This window comes from Hyla sarda, chromosome 7 (assembly GCF_029499605.1).
Source record: "Hyla sarda isolate aHylSar1 chromosome 7, aHylSar1.hap1, whole genome shotgun sequence".
NCBI classification, from domain to species: domain Eukaryota; kingdom Metazoa; phylum Chordata; class Amphibia; order Anura; family Hylidae; genus Hyla; species Hyla sarda.
In genome coordinates this window covers 127,427,881-127,447,760 of record NC_079195.1, presented here as the reverse complement: position 1 = coordinate 127,447,760, position 19,880 = coordinate 127,427,881, and the positions used below count along the sequence as shown (strand labels likewise).

General features: G+C 41.8%; 1 protein-coding gene across 3 annotated transcripts in view; it reads left to right on the top strand.

Moving 5' to 3' along the window:
* The window catches only part of CDH23 (cadherin related 23), a 1,135,250-nt gene that overhangs the window by 866,867 nt on the left and 248,503 nt on the right, over window positions 1-19,880 (top strand). Inside the window, exons 1-4 of one of the 3 annotated variants that reach the window (XM_056530713.1) lie at window positions 10,187-10,290; window positions 11,365-11,425; window positions 17,207-17,352; window positions 18,066-18,201. In XM_056530713.1, the coding sequence (XP_056386688.1) occupies window positions 17,251-17,352; window positions 18,066-18,201 (238 nt within the window). In that variant the 5' untranslated portion in view covers window positions 10,187-10,290; window positions 11,365-11,425; window positions 17,207-17,250. Of the gene's footprint in view, window positions 1-10,186; window positions 10,291-10,515; window positions 10,629-11,364; window positions 11,426-17,206; window positions 17,353-18,065; window positions 18,202-19,880 lie in introns of those variants that run through there. The other 2 variants (XM_056530711.1, XM_056530710.1) reach the window with 2 other exon arrangements.

Below are 19,880 nucleotides of genomic sequence, written 5' to 3'. Positions count from 1 at the left end.
GTTTCTGTTGTATAGCTGTCTGAATGAGGCCTAGACTGATTCACATATTATATCACCAAAAAACCATAACAGCAACACAAAAATCGTGAAAAATGTGTAAACTTTATTGACAATTTTACATTTAAAAAAAACATTAAAAAGCGATAAAGAGTAAGCACAAAGCACAGGGCTGGATGGGCAGCAAGTGGTATAGACAAGGATATAAATGTAGATCAGAAGCATCAACATATAAGTAACATCACAAATGAAAAACCTGAACTGCAGGTATATGAAAAGTGATACCCTATAAATAAAGTGATGCAGGAAATTACAAGATATAGCTACCAGTACAGAGCCATATACCCCAAGCACTCACCCCAACGTACGTTGGGGTGAGTGCTTGTGGCGCAAAATGTACGTTGGGATGAGTGTTTTTGGTATATGACTTTGTACTGATAACTATATGTTGATGCTTCTGATCTACATTTATATCCTTGTCTATACCACTTGCTGTCCATCCAGCCCTGTGCTTTGTGCTTACTCTTTATCACTTTTTAATTTTTTTTAATTTTTTTTTAATGTAAAATTGTCAATAAAGTTTACACATTTTTCATGATTTTTGTGTTGCTGCTATGGTTTTTTGGTAATAGATTGTATTGATATTCAGCAACCAGTGCTTTTTTTTTTACCATGTATTGGTATTATATTTGGTGTTAATGGGTTCACACATTGTAAAATCAAAAGAAAAATATGGCAGTAAAATAGGTTTGAAAAAAAAGGCTGTATCTAATAATGTGCTCTAAGAGAGTCTATGGAGGAGTGCCAACATTATTTAACAAGTAAAAAAAACACCACAAATAGTGCAGCTCACAATTGAATAGACAAGTTTAGCTAAAACAACACCTATACCTATAGGTGTGAATCTACACTAACAAGGAAAAAGCAGAAACAATGCCAGTCCTCATAATATCACTTCATGATAGGGTTTCGGTGAACAACTGTAAACTCCTGAAGCAGATCAATACAATGCAGATACTAAAATTTAGTACAATTTTAGTTTTAGAAGCAAAATTCTAGTCACTGTCTCTTTAAGATTGTGCATTGTTTGCAGATTATGCTTTCAGCAAATATTTTTGTGCTTTATGTCTATTGTAGATGTAGTCAATGTAGATGACTCTCTTAGCTTACGCTAGCTTGGTGCCCTAACTTCTTGAGCTAAATGGACAAAGATTGAACAGATGAACAGTGGCTAAACTGTAGAACTTCACTCCACTTACTTTTATAAACAATTATGATATAACACTCCAAAAGACTTTCCAGGAGAACTTCCCTAAATCAAAAGCATGTTGCACTGGTAACACAACCTTAGACAAAACAAAACCAGTGTATTCACAATAAAGTCCTTGTATAACTTCCCTTTGCGTCTACCGCTTTTTGGCAACTTGTTTAATTAATTCTTGCAGCGGGGCTGTGTTCTAGGCAAACTGTCTTAATTTTGCAAGACAGGACTAATGGAACTGTGGCTTATTTATTGGAGGTATGTCTGACTTTTGGCTATACCCTAGACTCAATATTGCAGACTCTATGGAAGTGTGATTGGAGCTGCAGAACAACATGTGTTCCCCTGACTAAGGTCAGAACTAAACAACTAGAGAAAACTAGAACCATTTCTTTCCAGGCTAGGTGGGTAATGTTGGGACATCTCCTGCATCTATTGGCTAGGAGATGTACTTGTGAATAGATTCTGCTATCTTTACATTTTGCAAATGAAATGGAAGACAAAGTTAGCAAAACTTTAACCCTTTGTGCACTATAAGGCACAGTGTAAGCATGTTATGACAGCAAAATACACATGTAAAGTTGAGAACAGTTATATAGGCTTTAAGCACTCAAAATACACTGAACTGGAAACCTTACAAAACTTAAAGGGGTACTCCAGTGAAAAACATTATTTTTTTTTTTTAAATCAACTGGTGCCAGAAAGTTAAACAGATTTGTAAATTAATGTTCAAAAGAAGAGTGTAATGTCCGGCACTGCTGCTGATATTCTCACATAACTGGACTATGGGACGTGTAGGAGTGTTCCCCGAAGTGTTGGTGGTGCTCTGACTGTTGGTAGTGAATCACAAATCTTGAAGCAAAGAGGAATAATAGAAAAAGTCGGCAGACTCACCATAAACTTCTTTTCCAGGGTAATTTCTTTATTGCATACTCACATATAAAAAAGCTGATACAAAAGGAGGGAGAGAGGGATCACTGTGGGGGGTATTCCCTGTCTGGCGACAGAATCTGTTTCGCTCGGTGCTCGAGCTTCTTCTGGCCTGGACAACTAGGAATAGTGGGCTGGTTCTTATACAGGTGGGTTCGCAGGTCTAATTTCTTAGTACCTCCCAACTGTAGTGACGTAAGGTGTGAAGGCGTTAGCTTAAAGACAAGCATCGATTACGCCTTCATTATACCTTCTGTCATAAGAAAGCAGCTTATCATAAAAACAATCAAAAGAAAAGAAAGTGTAATTAAAAACATGGTGCATAATCCACTTTGTCATTCAGGCCTAAAGGACCTGTTGCTGCGGTATGAATAATCCAATATGTTTCTCGCTGCAACAGGAGGCGATCTAAATCAATGCCTGGTCTATATTTAACTCTCTCCACTCCGGAAAAGGTAAGTACTTCTGGTTTTACCCGTGGACTTCTACTACATGGGATATTAGACGTGGAGCACCTTTAAGTGTGCGCAGTGAGTACATATGCTCATGTATTCTCGCGCATAACTGGCGTATAGTTTTTCCAATGTAGTAGAAGCCACACGGGCAGTATATAACATATACTACGTGTTTGGTACGACATGTTATTAAATCTGTAACAATGTGGGTTACTGGGCCCATGCGCATAGTTTTCAATTGTGCATTGAATTTACAGAAATTACAAGACTTACAAGCATAATTCCCCTTTGGTATAGAACTCTCTAACCATGTTATCTCTTTCTTAGGAAGTGTTTTTCGACTTTTTTGCAGAATATCACCTAAAGATTAATTTTTTCTATATGCGGCTGGCTACTTCTTTTATGTCGGGATCCCCCTCAATAATGTGCCAGTTCCTTCTGACCGCCTGTTCAATTATGTAATTTATAGGTGAATTCTGGAAAGTGAAAGAGAATCGTTTTTTTGTTGGTTCTGATTTTTTCCACTTTTTGCCTACTAAAAGATTTTTTCTATTTAAATTATCTGCTCGCTCTCTTCCTTCTTTTATCAACTTATTAGGGTAGGAGCGTTCTAGCAGGCGTTTAGTTAAATCGTCTGCTTGTGCGTGATAAGACTCATCAGATTCATTGTTTCTCCGTAATCTTACGAACTGTCCGTACGGAACTCCCTTCTTCACTGAACTAGGGTGAGAACTGTTGTAGTGAAGAAGGGTGTTCTTGGATACGGGTTTTCTGTATCCTTCACTTGTATGTCTGTTGCCTGTTACTAATAGTCTCAGGTCCAGAAATTCAAGTGATGTACCACCGTAGTCAGAGGTAAAAGACATATTTACTGTATTTGTTAAATTAAGATGGGTGACAAAATCATTGAACTGAGATTCGGAGCCTGACCATGCTATGAGGATATCATCTACATAACGCATGTACAATTTCACATATGAGATGTATGGATTCTGAGATGAGAAAATAATTTGACTTTCTAGGACTGCTAGGAACAAATTTGCGTATGTACAGGACACCGGGGTACCCATCAGGGTCCCGGTGTCCTGTCTATACCACTGGTCAGCAAATTTAAATGTACTGTTACTTAGCAAGAAAGTGAGTGCCTCCTCTACAAATAGAATAAATTCCGCAGACTTATTGGACCATTTTAGGAACTCTTTTACAGCTCCTATACCCGCTTCATGGGGAATTCTGGTATAGAGACTGACCACGTCAATGGAGCATAGGTTCCAACCTGGTTCCCAATTCAGCGATTGGATTGTTTGTAGTAAATGTAAAGTATCTTTGATGTAGGCTGGTATGGAGGGAAGTAGGGGAGATAATAGCCATTCTAAGTAGTGAGACAGGTATTCGGTAGTAGACCCCACTCCCGAGACGATAGGGCGTCCCGGGGGTGGGGTCTGTCCTTTGTGTACTTTGGGAAGGTGGTACCATGTTGCAGGTTTGGGTGTCTCTGGTATGAGGCGTTCCGCGTTCTTTTTTGACAGCATCCCTTGTTCAACGAACTTATGTAGGAGTGTAGTTAGACCTTTAAGAATTTTAGGAGTCGGATCAGTTTTGAGGGGAGTGTATGTTGACCTATCACTTAATTGCCTTTCGGCTTCTTGTGTGTATATGGTCTTGTACATAACCCTCCGATACCACCCGGAGGGCAGCTGGACTTGTTTCAAAATTCAGTATTACAAGATGTTTGGTCCATACTATACAGGGAAGTACCAGTTAATTTAACAAAAGCAGAACAGACAGCACTCCATGAGCTTAAAAAGAGAGATGACCTTGTGATAATTAGAGCAGATAAAGGAGGAAGTGTTGTACTTATGTACAAGACCATATACACACAAGAAGCCGAAAGGCAATTAAGTGATAGGTCAACATACACTCCCCTCAAAACTGATCCGACTCCTAAAATTCATAAAGGTCTAACTACACTCCTACACAAGTTCGTTGAACAAGGGATGCTGTCAAAAAAGAACGCGGAACGCCTCATACCAGAGACACCCAAACCTGCAACATGGTACCACCTTCCCAAAGTACACAAAGGACAGACCCCACCCCCGGGACGCCCTATCGTCTCGGGAGTGGGGTCTACTACCGAATACCTGTCTCACTACTTAGAATGGCTATTATCTCCCCTACTTCCCTCCATACCAGCCTACATCAAAGATACTTTACATTTACTACAAACAATCCAATCGCTGAATTGGGAACCAGGTTGGAACCTATGCTCCATTGACGTGGTCAGTCTCTATACCAGAATTCCCCATGAAGCGGGTATAGGAGCTGTAAAAGAGTTCCTAAAATGGTCCAATAAGTCTGCGGAATTTATTCTATTTGTAGAGGAGGCACTCACTTTCTTGCTAAGTAACAGTACATTTAAATTTGCTGACCAGTGGTATAGACAGGACACCGGGACCCCGATGGGTACCCCGGTGTCCTGTACATACGCAAATTTGTTCCTAGCAGTCCTAGAAAGTCAAATTATTTTCTCATCTCAGAATCCATACATCTCATATGTGAAATTGTACATGCGTTATGTAGATGATATCCTCATAGCATGGTCAGGCTCCGAATCTCAGTTCAATGATTTTGTCACCCATCTTAATTTAACAAATACAGTAAATATGTCTTTTACCTCTCACTACGGTGGTACATCACTTGAATTTCTGGACCTGAGACTATTAGTAACAGGCAACAGACATACAAGTGAAGGATACAGAAAACCCGTATCCAAGAACACCCTTCTTCACTACAACAGTTCTCACCCTAGTTCAGTGAAGAAGGGAGTTCCGTACGGACAGTTCGTAAGATTACGGAGAAACAATGAATCTGATGAGTCTTATCACGCACAAGCAGACGATTTAACTAAACGCCTGCTAGAACGCTCCTACCCTAATAAGTTGATAAAAGAAGGAAGAGAGCGAGCAGATAATTTAAATAGAAAAAATCTTTTAGTAGGCAAAAAGTGGAAAAAATCAGAACCGACAAAAAAACGATTCTCTTTCACTTTCCAGAATTCACCTATAAATTACATAATTGAACAGGTGGTCAGAAGGAACTGGCACATTATTGAGGGGGATCCCGACATAAAAGAAGTAGCCAGCCGCAAGCCACTTATTTCATATAGAAAAAATTAATCTTTAGGTGATATTCTGCAAAAAAGTCGAAAAACACTTCCTAAGAAAGAGATAACATGGTTAGAGAGTTCTATACCAAAGGGGAATTATGCTTGTAAGTATTGTAATTTCTGTAAATTCAATGCACAATTGAAAACTATGCGCATGGGCCCAGTAACCCACACTGTTACAGATTTAATAACATGTCGTACCAAACACGTAGTATATGTTATATACTGCCCGTGTGGCTTCTACTACATTGGAAAAACTATACGCCAGTTATGCGCGAGAATACATGAGCATATGTACTCACTGCGCACACTTAAAGGTGCTCCACGTCTAATATCCCATGTAGTAGAAGTCCACGGGGGAAATCCAGAAGTACTTACCTTTTCCGGAGTGGAGAGAGTTAAATATAGACCAGGCATTGATTTAGATCGCCTCCTGTTGCAGCGAGAAACATATCGGATTATTCATACCGCAGCAACAGGTCCTTTAGGCCTGAATGACAAAGTGGATTATGCACCATGTTTTTAATTACACTTTCTTTTCTTTTGATTGTTTTTATGATAAGCTGCTTTCTTATGACAGAAGGTATAATGAAGGCGTAATCGATGCTTGTCTTTAAGCTAACGCCTTCACACCTGACGTCACTACAGTTGGGAGGTACTAAGAAATTAGACCTGCGAACCCACCTGTATAAGAACCAGCCCACTATTCCTAGTTGTCCAGTATTCTGTCGCCAGACAGTGAATACCCCCCACAGTGATCCCTCTCTCCCTCCTTTTGTATCAGCTTTTTTATATGTGAGTATGCAATAAAGAAATTACCCTGGAAAAGAAGTTTATGGTGAGTCTGCCGACTTTTTCTACTATTCCTCTTTGCTTCAAGATTTGTAAATTACTTCTATTTACACATGTTAACCTATGCAGTACTTATCAGCTGCTGTATGCTAGAGAGGAAGTTCTTTTCTTTTTATACTTCTTTTTGGTCTGATCACAGTGCTCTCTGCTGACACCTCTGTCTGTCTCAGGAACTTTCAAGAGCAGGAGAGGTATGCTATGGGGATTTGCTCCTACTCTGGACAGTTTCTGAGACAGGCAGAGGTGTCAGCAGCGAGCAATGTGGTCAGACAGAAAATAAATTTAAGATGTCTGATCGTGGGGGGCCCGCCGCTAGGATCCCCTGCAATCTCCCTGCAGCACCCACATTCCAGTTTCTGGGACTGGGGACGTGACATCATGCCACGCCCCCTCCATTCATGTCTATGGGAGATTACAAATCTGTTTAACGTTCTGGCACCAGTTGAATAAAAAATAAATAATTTCACCAGAGTACCCCTTTAGAGTAGTCCAGTGCTGACCCGTGGTAAACAACTTATCCCCTATCCTAAGGATAGGGGATAAGTTTGAGATCGCGGGGGGTCCGAACGCTGGGGCCCCCTGCGATCTCCTGTACGGTGCCCCGACAGCCCGCGGGAAGGGGGCGTGTCGACCTCCGCACGAAGCGGCGGCCGACACGCCCCCTCATTACAACTCTATGGCAGAGCTTGAGCACTGCCTTCGGCAATCTCCGGCTCTGCCATAGAGATGTATTGAGGGGGCGTGTCGGCTGCCGCTTCGTGCGGGGGTCGACACCCGCTATCTGGCTGGAGAGCCTGGCCCCTGTACAGAGAGATCGCAGGGGGCCCCAGCGGTCGGACCCCCTGCGATCTCAAATTTATCCCCTATCCTTAGGATAGGGGATACATTTTTCACCATTGGACTACCCCTTTAAGCCACTCAACTAGGTTCGGCGTAGCAGCTGGTAAAGCTCACACTGGGTCACCACATTTTTTTTCTGGGAACCTCAGGGGGGAGGGACCAATAATGAAAAGTGTTGGACATTGCATTTATTATTAAAGGGGTATTCCAGGCAACTGGCTCCGGAAAGTTAAACAGATTTGTAAATTACTTCTATTAAAAAATCTTAATCCTTCCAATAGTTATTAGCTTCTGAAGTTGAGTTGTTGTTTTCTGTCTAACTGCTCTCTGATGACTCACGTCCCGGGAGCTGTGCAGTTCCTATGGGGATATTATCCCATCATGTACAGCTCCCGGGATGTGACATCATCATTGAGCAGTTAGAAAACTTCAGAAGCTAATAACTATTGGAAGGATTAAGATTTTTTAATAGAAGTAATTTACAAATCTGTTTAACTTTCCGGAGCCAGTTAATATATATATAAAAAAAAGGTTTTGCCTGGAATACCCCTTTAACATAAGGTAGTAGATGGCAGAGCAAATGTGACCAATTGTAAAAATGTATTTTAGTTATACTTAGTACTCGATCATGCATGACAAAACTGTGCTTAAAACTATTTGAGCTGGAAAGTTAGCACCTCACATTCTTTTCATTATGCAGGATTTGCCCTATTATTAGTAAGAAAACAAATACTGATTCCCTAAAGGGTGATGCTAAAGGTCTCATGAAAATGGCCATATTCTACCTCTGTAACAAAAAAGCTTCCTTTCTTGTGCATGGGACTTTCACTATACCACAAGATGGCTCCTAATCTCCATTAGATGTTCTCTCTAGAACAATGCTCTTCTAAATCAAACAGCTTTGTACATATGGCAACCAATTGAGCATGTACAGCTGAATGGATGGATCTGTATGGCCTGTCATGTTCTGCTGTATGCAATTCTATGGCTGATAAAAAAAATACAGTAGAGCAGCAATCCTGTGGTTGATAACAGAGAATGTAGAGCAGGAATCCAGTGGCTGATAGCAGGCAGGGAATGGAAATCCCATGGTTGGAAGCAGAGGCAGTAATTAGAGATGAGTGAACTCACAGTATATTCGATTTGTCACGAACTTCTCGGCTCGGCAGTTGCTGACTTTAGCCTGCATAAATTAGTTCAGCTTTCAGGTGCTCCGGTGGGCTGGAAAAGGGGGATACAGTCCTAGAAGACTCTTTCCTAGGACTGTATCCACCTTTTCCAGCCCACCGGAGCACCTGAAAGCTGAACTAATTTATGCAGGATAAGTCATCAACTGCCGAGCCGAGAAGTTTGTGACAAATCGAATTTACTGTAAGTTTGCTCATCTCTAGCAGTAATCATATGGCTGATAGAAAAGGCAGAATATTGTCAATCGTATAGCGCAGGGGTCTGCAACCTTTAAGACAAAAAGAGCCACTTGGACCCGTTTCCGAAGGAAAAAAAACTGGGAGCTGCAAAACCATTGCGATATTTAAAACAAATATAACACTGCATATATTGTTTCTTACCTTAATGCTATATATACAGGATCATGCAGTCAGCTGTCAATCACTTAACAATATGAAATTCAGAAAATTTTCTTTTCTTGCCTTTATCCATGGCTGGCCTACAGAGGTCCAAAACAGGGACGTAGTTAGAAATCAGAGGGCCCCATAGCAAAATTTGCTATGCCCAATAATCAATGCCCCAAAATGCCATAGAAAATTAATCAGGGCCCCAGTGTACCATAAATCATAATCATAATTTTTTTGGGCCCAGGCCTGGGGTGGGCTTTTTTTGGGCCCAGGCCTGGGGTGGGCTTTTTTTGGGCCCAGGCCTGGGGTGGGATTTTTTTGGGCCCAGGCCTGGGGTGGGCTTTTTTGGGCCCAGGCCTGGGGTGGGCTTTTTTGGGCCCAGGCCTGGGGTGGGCTTTTTTTGGGCCCAGGCCTGGGGTGGGCTGGGGAGAGGGGGGTTAATGCACTGGGGAGAGGGGGGTTAATGCTGCCGCGGGGTGAGGGGTTAATGCTACCACTGCCATGGGGTGAGGGGTAACTTAACCCCTCACCCCATGACAGCGGCAGCGTTAACCTCTCACCCCGCGGCAGCGATAATGCTGTCGCTGCCATGGGGTGAGGGGTTAAGTTACCCCTCACCCCATGGCAGCGGTAGCGTTAACCTCTCACCCCGCAGCAGCGATAACGCTGCCGCTGCCATGGGGTGAGGGGTTAAGTTACCCCTTACCCCATGGCAGCGGCAGCGTTAACCTCTCACCCCGCGGCAGCGATAACGCTGCCATGGGGTGAGGGGTTAAGTTACCCCTCACCTCATGGCAGCGGTAGCGTTAACCCCTCACCCCACGGCAGCATTAACGCATTGTGGCATTAACGCTGCCGTGGGGTGAGGGGTTAACGCCCCGCTGTCAAGTGAGTAATGTACTTTACATATTCACCAGCTCATCTTGTGGCGTCTTCCTCTCCCGGCGGCGCTCCTCGACATTGTCACATGACAGTGAGGATCCACGCGGCCCCAGAAGAAGAGACTCCGCTCCGATGGCACCAGGGCAGGTAAGTGAGCCGACAACGCCGTGGCGGCGGCTCACGGGCTCAGATCATTCCGGGACACTGCATTGTCCCGGAATGAGGGTGACCGGGACCCGGGACAGACTCGCGGAGCCGCGGCAAAGGAGTAAAAGAGCCGCATACGGCTCCGAAGCCGCGGGTTGCAGACCCCTGGTATAGTGGATAGTAGAGGTAGACTTTCTTTGTGTACAGTATAGTGAGCCTGTGATCATAGCGCAATCATTATCAAAACCTGTCCAGAGGAAAAGTTGCCCAGTTGCCCATAGCAACCAATCAGATCACTTCTTTCATTTTACAGAGACCTTGTTAAAAATGAAAGAGGTGAGCTGATTGGTTGCTATGGGCAACTCAGCAACTTTTTCTTTGGATAGGTTTTGATAAATCTCCCCATGTGTCTTTGTCACTTGAGGAAAATGAACCCTAAAAAAGGCAGTAAGCAGCAAATTCAGTAACTGGTAGACACCTAGGGGCTTAAATTCAGTGCAAAAACCACAACATTTTTAATAGAGGTAAATTACACTTTGAATACTGTTCACATACTGTATACTATTGAATTAGTATAAGTTGTTAGAAAACTTAGTGACTATTTAAGCTTCTCTTTGAGTAGAGTGCCAGTGTGGTGTGTAGATTTCAGCTACTAAAAAGAAGGGTAACATTGATTATTTCTGATTTATGAGAGTACATTTTTAATGTGTAATGCAAAATAATTACAACTCAAAATATTAAGAAGACCGGTGAGAGGGGATTGAAGGAGCTCAACTCTACAGATTGCTTTGATTAAAAATCATCCTTCCATATGTGCCTACTACTTCTATGCAAATTTGTGTGACTCCATCTTAAAGGGGTACTCCGGTGTAAAACTTTTTTTTGTAAATCAACTGGTGACAGAAAGTTAAACAGATTTGTAAATTACTTCGATTAAAAACTCTAAATGGGCAGAGATGCCAGAAGAGAGCACTGTGGTCATGATGTCAGCAGAGAGCTTTGTGTTCCAAAAAGAAAATAATTTCCTCTGTAGTATTCAGCAGCTAATAAGTACTAGAAGGATTAAGATTGTTTTTGAATAGAAGTAATTTACAAATCTGTTTAACTTTCTGGCACCAGTTGATAAAAAAAAAAGTTTTCCACCGGAGTACCCCTTTAAGTCTGATCCTGCAGCCATGTCTTACTTCTGTCTACCCACTCTAACAGTCCATTATAGAAATTTCAGTGTAATATTTAAGGATTATTTCTTCATTCTTTTAGTTGGATGCCACTGATGCAGATGCGGGGGAGAATGGGCAAGTTTGGTATCGTATTGTCAGTGGTAAGTATAAAATTGCCTTCATAATTTAAAGTATGTCAAGTACATAAAAGAATTGTTTTTCAACTATTGTATGTGGATGCACCCCTGCTGTCCCCCATGTCTGTTGTCAGAACATCAGAAACTTTGTATTTTAACATGGCTACTTCTTTAATACCTAATGCCATAAACATAGATACATGGCTGAACTGTGCATCCATTTTTTAGGGGGGAGATGGGGATGGGGGAAAGAAAGCTATACATCACATGACAGCTATTTTTCCCAAACTCCCCATACACATGGACTTTCAGCACGGCTAGCTAAATGTTCATGTGTCCTTTATGGAGAAAGGAGGAGTAAGCCACAGCCAGATAGCTCCAGCTGCAGGTTATTTCTCCTTGAACAATAGGGTAAGGTAGTTGAAATCCAACATGCCCACCCCCTCTCACCCTATCATCTGTCAGAGGGGAGCATCTGTGGGTAGAGCCAACATTTGTCTAAAGTTCCTGGGAGCCATAACCCCTTAAGGACCAGGCCATTTTACACCTCAGGACCAGAGCGTTTTTTGCACATCTGACCACTGTCACTTTAAACATTAATAACTCTGGAATGCTTTTAGTTATCATTCTGATTCTGAGATTGTTTTTTCGTGACATATTCTACTTTAACATGGTGGAATATTTTTGTGGTAACTTGCATCCTTTCTTGCATTTTTCTAACTTTGAAGCTCTCTGCTTGTAAGGAAAATGGATATTCCAAATACAATTTTTTTATTCACATATGCAATATGTCTTCTTTATGTTTGCATTAGAGATGAGCAAACTTACAGTAAATTCGATTTGTCACGAACTTCTCGGCTCGGCAGTTGATGGCTTATCCTGCATAAATTAGTTCAGCCTTCAGGTGTCTCCTAGGACTGTATCCACCTTTTCCAGCCCACGGGAGCACCTGAAAGCTGAACTAATTTATGCAGGAAAAGTCATCAACTGCCGAGTCGAGAAGTTTGTGACGAATCGAATTTACTGTAAGTTCGCTCATCTCTAGTTTGCATCATAAAATTGACAAGTTTTTACTTTTGGAAGACACCAGAGGGCTTCAAAGTTCAGCAGCAATTTTCCAATTTTTCACAAAATTTTCAAACTCACTATTTTTCAGGGACCAGTTCAGGTTTGAATTGGATTTGAAGGGTCTTCATATTAGAAATACCCCATAAAAGACCCCATTATAAAAACTGCACCACCCCAAAGTATTCAAAATGACATTCTGTCAGTGTTTTAACCCTTTAACCCTTTATCCCTTTCACAGGAATAGCAGCAAAGTGAAGGAGAAAATTCACAATCTTCATTTTTTACACTTGCATGTTCTTGTAGACCCAATTTTAAAATTTTTACAACGGGTAAAAGGAGAAAAATTATACATGTATTTGTAGCCCAATTTCTCTCGAGTAAGCACATACCTCATATGTCTATGTAAAGTGTTCGGCGGGCGCAGTAGAGGGCTCAGGAGCGACAAGGGGATTTTGGAGAGTACGTTTTTCTGAAATGGTTTTTGGGTGGCATGTTGCATTTAGGAAGCCCCTATGGTGCCAGAACAGCAAAAAAAAAAAACACATGGCATACCATTTTGGAAACTAGACCCCTTGAGGAACATAAAAAGGAATTAAGTGAGCCTTAGTACCCCACAGGTGTTTCACGACTTTTGCATATGTAAAAAAAAAAAATAATAATAATTTTCACTAAAATGTGTGTTTCCCCCCAAATTTCAAATTTTTGCAAGGGTTAATAGCAGAAAATACCCCCCAAAATTTGGAACCTCATCTCTTCTGAGTATGTAGGTACCCAATAAATTGACCTGAAGTGCACTACGGGCGAACTACAATGCTCAGAAGAGAAGGAGTCATATTTGGCTTTTTGAGAGCAAATTTTGCTCGGGGGGCATGTCGCATTTAGGAAGCCCCTATGGTGCCAGAACAGCAAAAAAAAAAAAACACATGGCATACCATTTTGAAAACTAGACCCCTTGAGGAACGTAACAAGGAATAAAGTGAGCCTTAATACCCCATAGGGGTTTCACAACTTTTGCATATGTAAAAAATAAAAATTTCACTAAAATGTGTGTTTCCCCCAAATTTCACATTTTTCTGCTTGCAAGGGTTAATAGCAGAAAATACCCCCCAAAATTTGTAACCCCATTTCTTCTGATTATGGAAATACCCCATGTGTGGACGTCAAGTGCCCTGCGGTCGATCTACAATGCTCAGAAGAGGAGGAGCGCCATTGAGCTTTAGAAGAGTGAATTTGTTTGGAATGGTAGTCAGGGGCCATGTGCGTTTACAAAGCCCCCCGTGGTGCCAGAACAGTGCCCCCCCCCCCCCCCCCCAGAACATGTGACCCCATTTTGGAAACTACACCCCTCACAGAATTTAATAAGGGGTGCAGTGAGTATTTACACCCCACTGGCATTTGACAGATCTTTGGAACAGTGGGCTGAGCAAATGAAAACTTACATTTTTCATTTTCACGGACCACTGTTTCAAAAATCTGTCAGACACCTGTGCGGCGTAAATGCTCACTGCACCCCTTATTATATTACGTGAGGGGTGTAGTTTCCAAAATGGGGTCACATGTTGGGGAGTCCATTGTTCTGGCACTATGGGGGCTTTGTAATCACATGTGGCCTTCAATTCCGGACACATTTTCTCTTCAAAATCCCAATGGCACTCCTTGTTCTGAGCATTGTAGTTCGCCCACCAAGCACTTTACATCCACATTTGGGATATTTTCTTACTCAGAAGAAATGGGGTTACAAATTTTGGGGGGCTTTTTTCCTATTTTCCCTTGTGAAAATGAAAAATTTAGGGTAACACCAGCATTTTAGTGAAAACAATTTTTTTTTTTTCATTTTCCCATCCAACTTTAACGAAAATTTGTAAAACACATGTGGGGTGTTAATGCTCACTATACCCCTTGTTACATTCTGTGAGGGGTGTAGTTTCCAAAATGGGGTCACATGTCGGTATTTATTTTTTTGCGTCTATGTCAGAACCGCTGTAAAATTAGCTACCCCTGTGCAAATCACCATTTTAGGCTTCAAATGTACATAGTGCGCTCTCACTCCTGAGCCTTGTTGTGCGTCCGCAGAGCATTTTACGCCCACATATGGGGTATTTCCGTACTCAGGAGAAATTGCGTTACAAATTTTGGGGGTCTTTTTTTCCTTTTACCTCTTGTGAAAATAAAAAGTAAAGGGCAACACCAGCATGTTAGTGTAAAAAAAAATTTTTTTTACACTAATAGGCTGGTGTAGACCCCAACTTTTTTCTTTTCATAAGGGGTAAAAGTAGAAAAAGCCCCCCAAAATTTGTAGTGTAATTTCTCCCGAGTACGGAGATACCCCATATGTGGCCCTAAACTGTTTCCTTGAAATACGACAGGGCTCCGAAGTGAGAGAGCGCCATGCGCATTTGAGGACTAAATTAGGGATTGCATAGGGGTGGACATAGGGGTATTCTATGCCAGTGATTCCCAAACAGGGTACCTCCAGCTGTTGCTAAACTCCCAGCATGCCTGGATAGTCAGTGGCTATCCAAAAATGCTGGGAGTTGCTGTTTTGCAACAGCTGGAGGCTCCGTTTTGGAAACACTGCTGTAAAATACGTTTTTAATTTTTATTGGGGGGGACAGTGTAAGAGGGTGTATATGTAGTGTTTTACCCTTTATTATGTGTTAGTGTAGTGTAGTGTTTTTAGGGTACATTCACACTGGCGAAGGTTTACAGTGAGTTCCCTGCTAGGAGTTTGCGCTGCGCCACAGCTCATACTTGAAGCAGAAAACTTACTGTAAGCCTGCCAGTGTGAATGTACCCTGTACGTTCAAATGGGGGGTGGGCAAACCTCCAGCTGTTTCAAAACTACAACTCCCAGCATGTACTGACAGACCGTGCATGCTGGGAGTTGTACTTTTGCAACAGCTGGAGGCACACTGGTTGGAAAACCTTCAGTTAGGTTCTGTTATCTAACTTAATATTTTCCAACCAGTGTGCCTCCAGCTGTTGCAAAACTACAACTCCCAGCATGTACTGATCACCGAAGGGCATGCTGGGAGATGTAGTTATGCAACAGCTGGAGGGATGGCAACTACAACTCCCAGCATGCTGGGATTTGCAGTTTTGCAACATTTGGAGAGCTACAGTATAGAGACCACTGCAAACTGTGGCCCTCCAGATGCTGCAAAACTACAAATTTCAGCATGCCCAGACAGCAAACAGTTGTATGGGCATACTAGGAGTTGTAGTTTTGCAAGATCTGGAGGGCTATAGTTCAGAGACTACCATATAGTGGTCTCAAACTGTAGCCCTCCAGCTGTTGCAAAACTACAACTCCCAGCATGCCCAAACAGCTGTCTGGGCATGCTGGGAGTTGTAGTTTTGCAACATCTGGAGTGTTACAGTATAGAGACCACTATATAGTGGTCTCGAACTACAGCCCTCCAGATGTTGCTAGGCAACTTACCAGCTTCCATCGGATCCAGGGAGCTTGCTGCACGACATCGCCGCCCGCCGATCTCCGACGCCGATCGTCGCCCGCAGCCTCCGCAGATCGGTAAGTGGACTCTGGCGCCGGTCCTCTGTCGTTTCCCCGTTCTGCCCCGCCTATTGTGGGTGGGCAGAACGGGGAAAACGAAAGTTAACCCCCCCGCCCCCGATCTGCTATTGGTGGTCGCGTCTAGACCACCAATAGCAGGGATAGGAGGGGTGGCACCCCTGCCACCTCACTCCTATCTCTTCAGGGGGATTGTGTGCTAAAATGGACAGAGGTGTCAGCAGAGAGCACTGTGGTCAGACAAAAAGCTGATTAAAAATATTTTTTTCCAGTGGAGTACTCCTTTAACATCACTAAACCCAATTTAGAGGTGGTCTGACAGAGTATAAAATACAGATAACGTGCAATATTTGTGCTTTAATTCTCCGCTCTTTATCTTGAAAGGGTCTCCATAATAAAATTTGATTGCTGAGACCCAGCTACCAGCTACAATATGTGGGCGGCCCTGGTAGTACAAGCTCAGTTCTCTTGCACCACCATCGCAGGGGAAATGAGACATTGCATGGGCTGTTTGCGTAATGTATTGACATGACTTGTTCCTCAAAAGTAATGAGATGCCTTGTGAGGCTGAAAACATGTATTGTAAAATGGACAACAATTTTTATGGGGCACAGCTGAAAAGCATCAAAAACATTTTTGTAGATTTTTCTGTTGATTACGTAAATGGGATACCTGTGTAGTGTATGGAATGTGTTGTACCGAATACTAAGCTGACTAAGGGCCTGTTCACACTGAGATTTTGTACTCTGATAAATTCCGGGCAGAAAGCTTCATTGATGGCAATGGAGTTCATGCAGAATTTCCCTGTAAGATTCCACAGCAGAATTTCACCTGTGGAATCCCAAAGCTCATTTCACCCTAAATTATCAAGCAGAAATTCTGTGAGGATATCCTTTGCGTAAACTGGCCCCTAATGTTGCTAAAACCATGTATGCCCCAATTTCCATATTAGGAGATAGAAGTTTTTACATTTGCAGTTGTATGTAACATTTGTATACAACCTTTGTTTTGTTTGCTATATCTCATATTACTAATATAAACATGGCGAGCATTTCCAATCATAATATCCTGCACAAGCCCCTTCAAAATAAAAACAAATCATGAATGCACCTACTGCACATACAGTATGAACACTAGTTATTTGAAGACAGCTGCCAACCATGCATTTGTATTTTAATATATTGTTCCATATATTTTAATTTTAGGAAACCACAATAATTTTCGAATTGATGTAAGTACTGGGCTACTTATGCGAGGGCCGACCAGTCTAAACAGAGAAACCAATTCCTCTCATGTTTTGATGGTGGAGGCATATAATAGTGATCAAGGACCAATGAGAAGTACTGTGAGGGTAAGAAATATCCTACTTAGTATTATTTTTGCTGTTTATAATAGCTTGGCTTTCTTTGGAAAATGCAGGCGAACATTCCACACATTTGCACGATCTGGCGAGCACTAGGACCGCTTAGAAATGTGCTGCCTCATAGACAGCAATGCATTTCTATCTGGAATCCGCAGAAACAATAGACAAGTCTATTCTTTCTGCAGACGCTGGAATCGGGATTTCCGCAGCAGAAATGCCTGCCTTGAAAATTCTGCCGTGCACAGTGCAGCAGGATCCCACTGAAATCAATGCTGCAGCAGAATGTCCGTACGAAATATTCTGACGAATATTCCGCTGTGTGAACTTAAGCCTTACAGTAATTTATGGTAATAAGACCTAAACAGTTACAGACAACTAGAATGAGTCTAATAATATCAAATGCCTTGTCATAGAAGTATACTACCAAAAGGCATAAAAAACTGGGGCACTCACCATGGATTTCTTGCTGTAAACTTTATTTTATCTTCATGGATATATAAAAGACACCCCGTGTACTAAGCAGAGCAGAGCTGTTTTATGCCTGTCAGTGTTTCGTCAGGTGACGTCCTAACAGTAACAAACTCGACAGAGTCTATTTGCAGTTTGGCAATAGCTACTGTACATACAGTTGAGTATACCGAATTAGGAAATATAGATTCAAGGACCCGAGATAGCCTTAACTTTTTTGTCCTTTTCTCCAGGTGATTGTTTATGTAGACGATGTTAATGATGAACTGCCTGTCTTCACACAACGCCAATATAGCCGATTGGGCCTTCGAGAAACCGTGGGGATTGGTACTTCTGTTACTGTTGTTAGGGCTACTGATCGGGACACAGGTACTTACAAGAAAACTAGAAAGATATTTCTTAGTGCATTCACACTTTTTTTGCCAATGCTAAACATTACTAAAGATGACAGTGACAAAGTAGTAAGCTAGATTTTAAAAACAAAAAGTTTTTTTAATTATATTACTATATCATGAAGGGGAAAAAAGTCAGAGAAGGCCCCTTGAAGGTGGACAGTATATGCCTCTTAATCTTTAAAGGGTTACTCCGCTGCTCAGCGTTTGGAACAAACTGTGACGACTGTCACGCCCCCTCCCATAGACATCATGAGGGGGTGGGGCTATGTTTGTTCCTAACGCTGAGCAGCGGAGTACCCATTTAATAGCTATTTAGCCAAGAGTGATATGTTTATCCATAATCATTGGCCATGCGGATTATTGATTCAGTCCTTTCCATGTAATCTAGTAGATGATGCAAAACAGTGTTATTTCATGTTTAAAGTGTAACTGTCAGATTCCACAAAATTTTTTTATAATATGTTACTCAGGTACCTTATTCTGACAATGTACATTTCATTTTTATGCCTGTATCATCTATATTTATTATAAAAGTACCTCTTTTCATTAGCTCACAGTGTTAGGAATCCTCTCAGGGGAAGGGGGCGTGTCCCTCCCTTGTGGTGGTGCGAGGTGATTGGTGTGTCTGCTCATGCAGCCTTGTCCATGAGTCATCTCTTGTCCATGACTCATGGACAAGCCTGATGCTGCTGCAGTACTGGTTAGTGTCCTAGTAATTATAGGGACCCCATAATGGTAGGATTTTCAGGGGCCTTTTTTTTATTTAATATTCAAAACATTTTCAACAACCATATTACAAAAGGTCTTAAATTTTCATCAGTAGAAACATATAAAAAGATTTTGGATCTGTCAGTACCTATTTAAGATGATTAAAAAGTCTATTGTGTTGCCCACATGTGATATGTTCATCTATGCATGGTGTACCTTATCCCTGATACATTTTTTCTGTTTATAAAGTAGTCTTTGTCTATTGATTTCCATAAACTTGAAAACTACATATCAAACTGTGAACATTTTTCCCATGTTCATTCCACTTCAAAGTCATGAATACATGTGACTTTACCCATATGAAACCTACTCTCAATTTTTTGATTCAGCACCTTAAGACTGTATATTAATTGCCATGTAAAAGAAATGCAAGGCAAGCACTCACCACTCTTCTGGTAATATTTTCTTGTTGCTCTTTATTCAAGTGGTTCACATGGCAAGGTGCATAATGTGCAAAGACAAGCAGCGGGTGGCAGAGCCGTGGGAGCTCTTCAAACAGGTAACAGCCGTTTCATAGTACAAGACTACTTCATCAGACCTGGTCTGATGAAGTAGTCTTGGACTATGAAATGGCTGTTACCTGTTTGAAGAGCTCCCACGGCTCTGCCACCCGCTGCTTGTCTTTGCACATTTTGCACCTTGTGATGTGAACCACTTGAATAAAGAGAAACAAGAAAATATTACCAGAAGAGTGGTGAGTGCTTGCCTTGCATTTCTTTTACATGCCATTTGTTGGAAGCGATTTGTGTATTACGCGCGTGAGCACCTCCTGTCTCTCTTAACTTCAGCGTCCAGCGTATGCTCTCCCATGCATTCAGCTTGTATTGAATATATGCAGTGCCAGACGAACTGTTACTTATACATGCAACTGTATATTAATTCCCC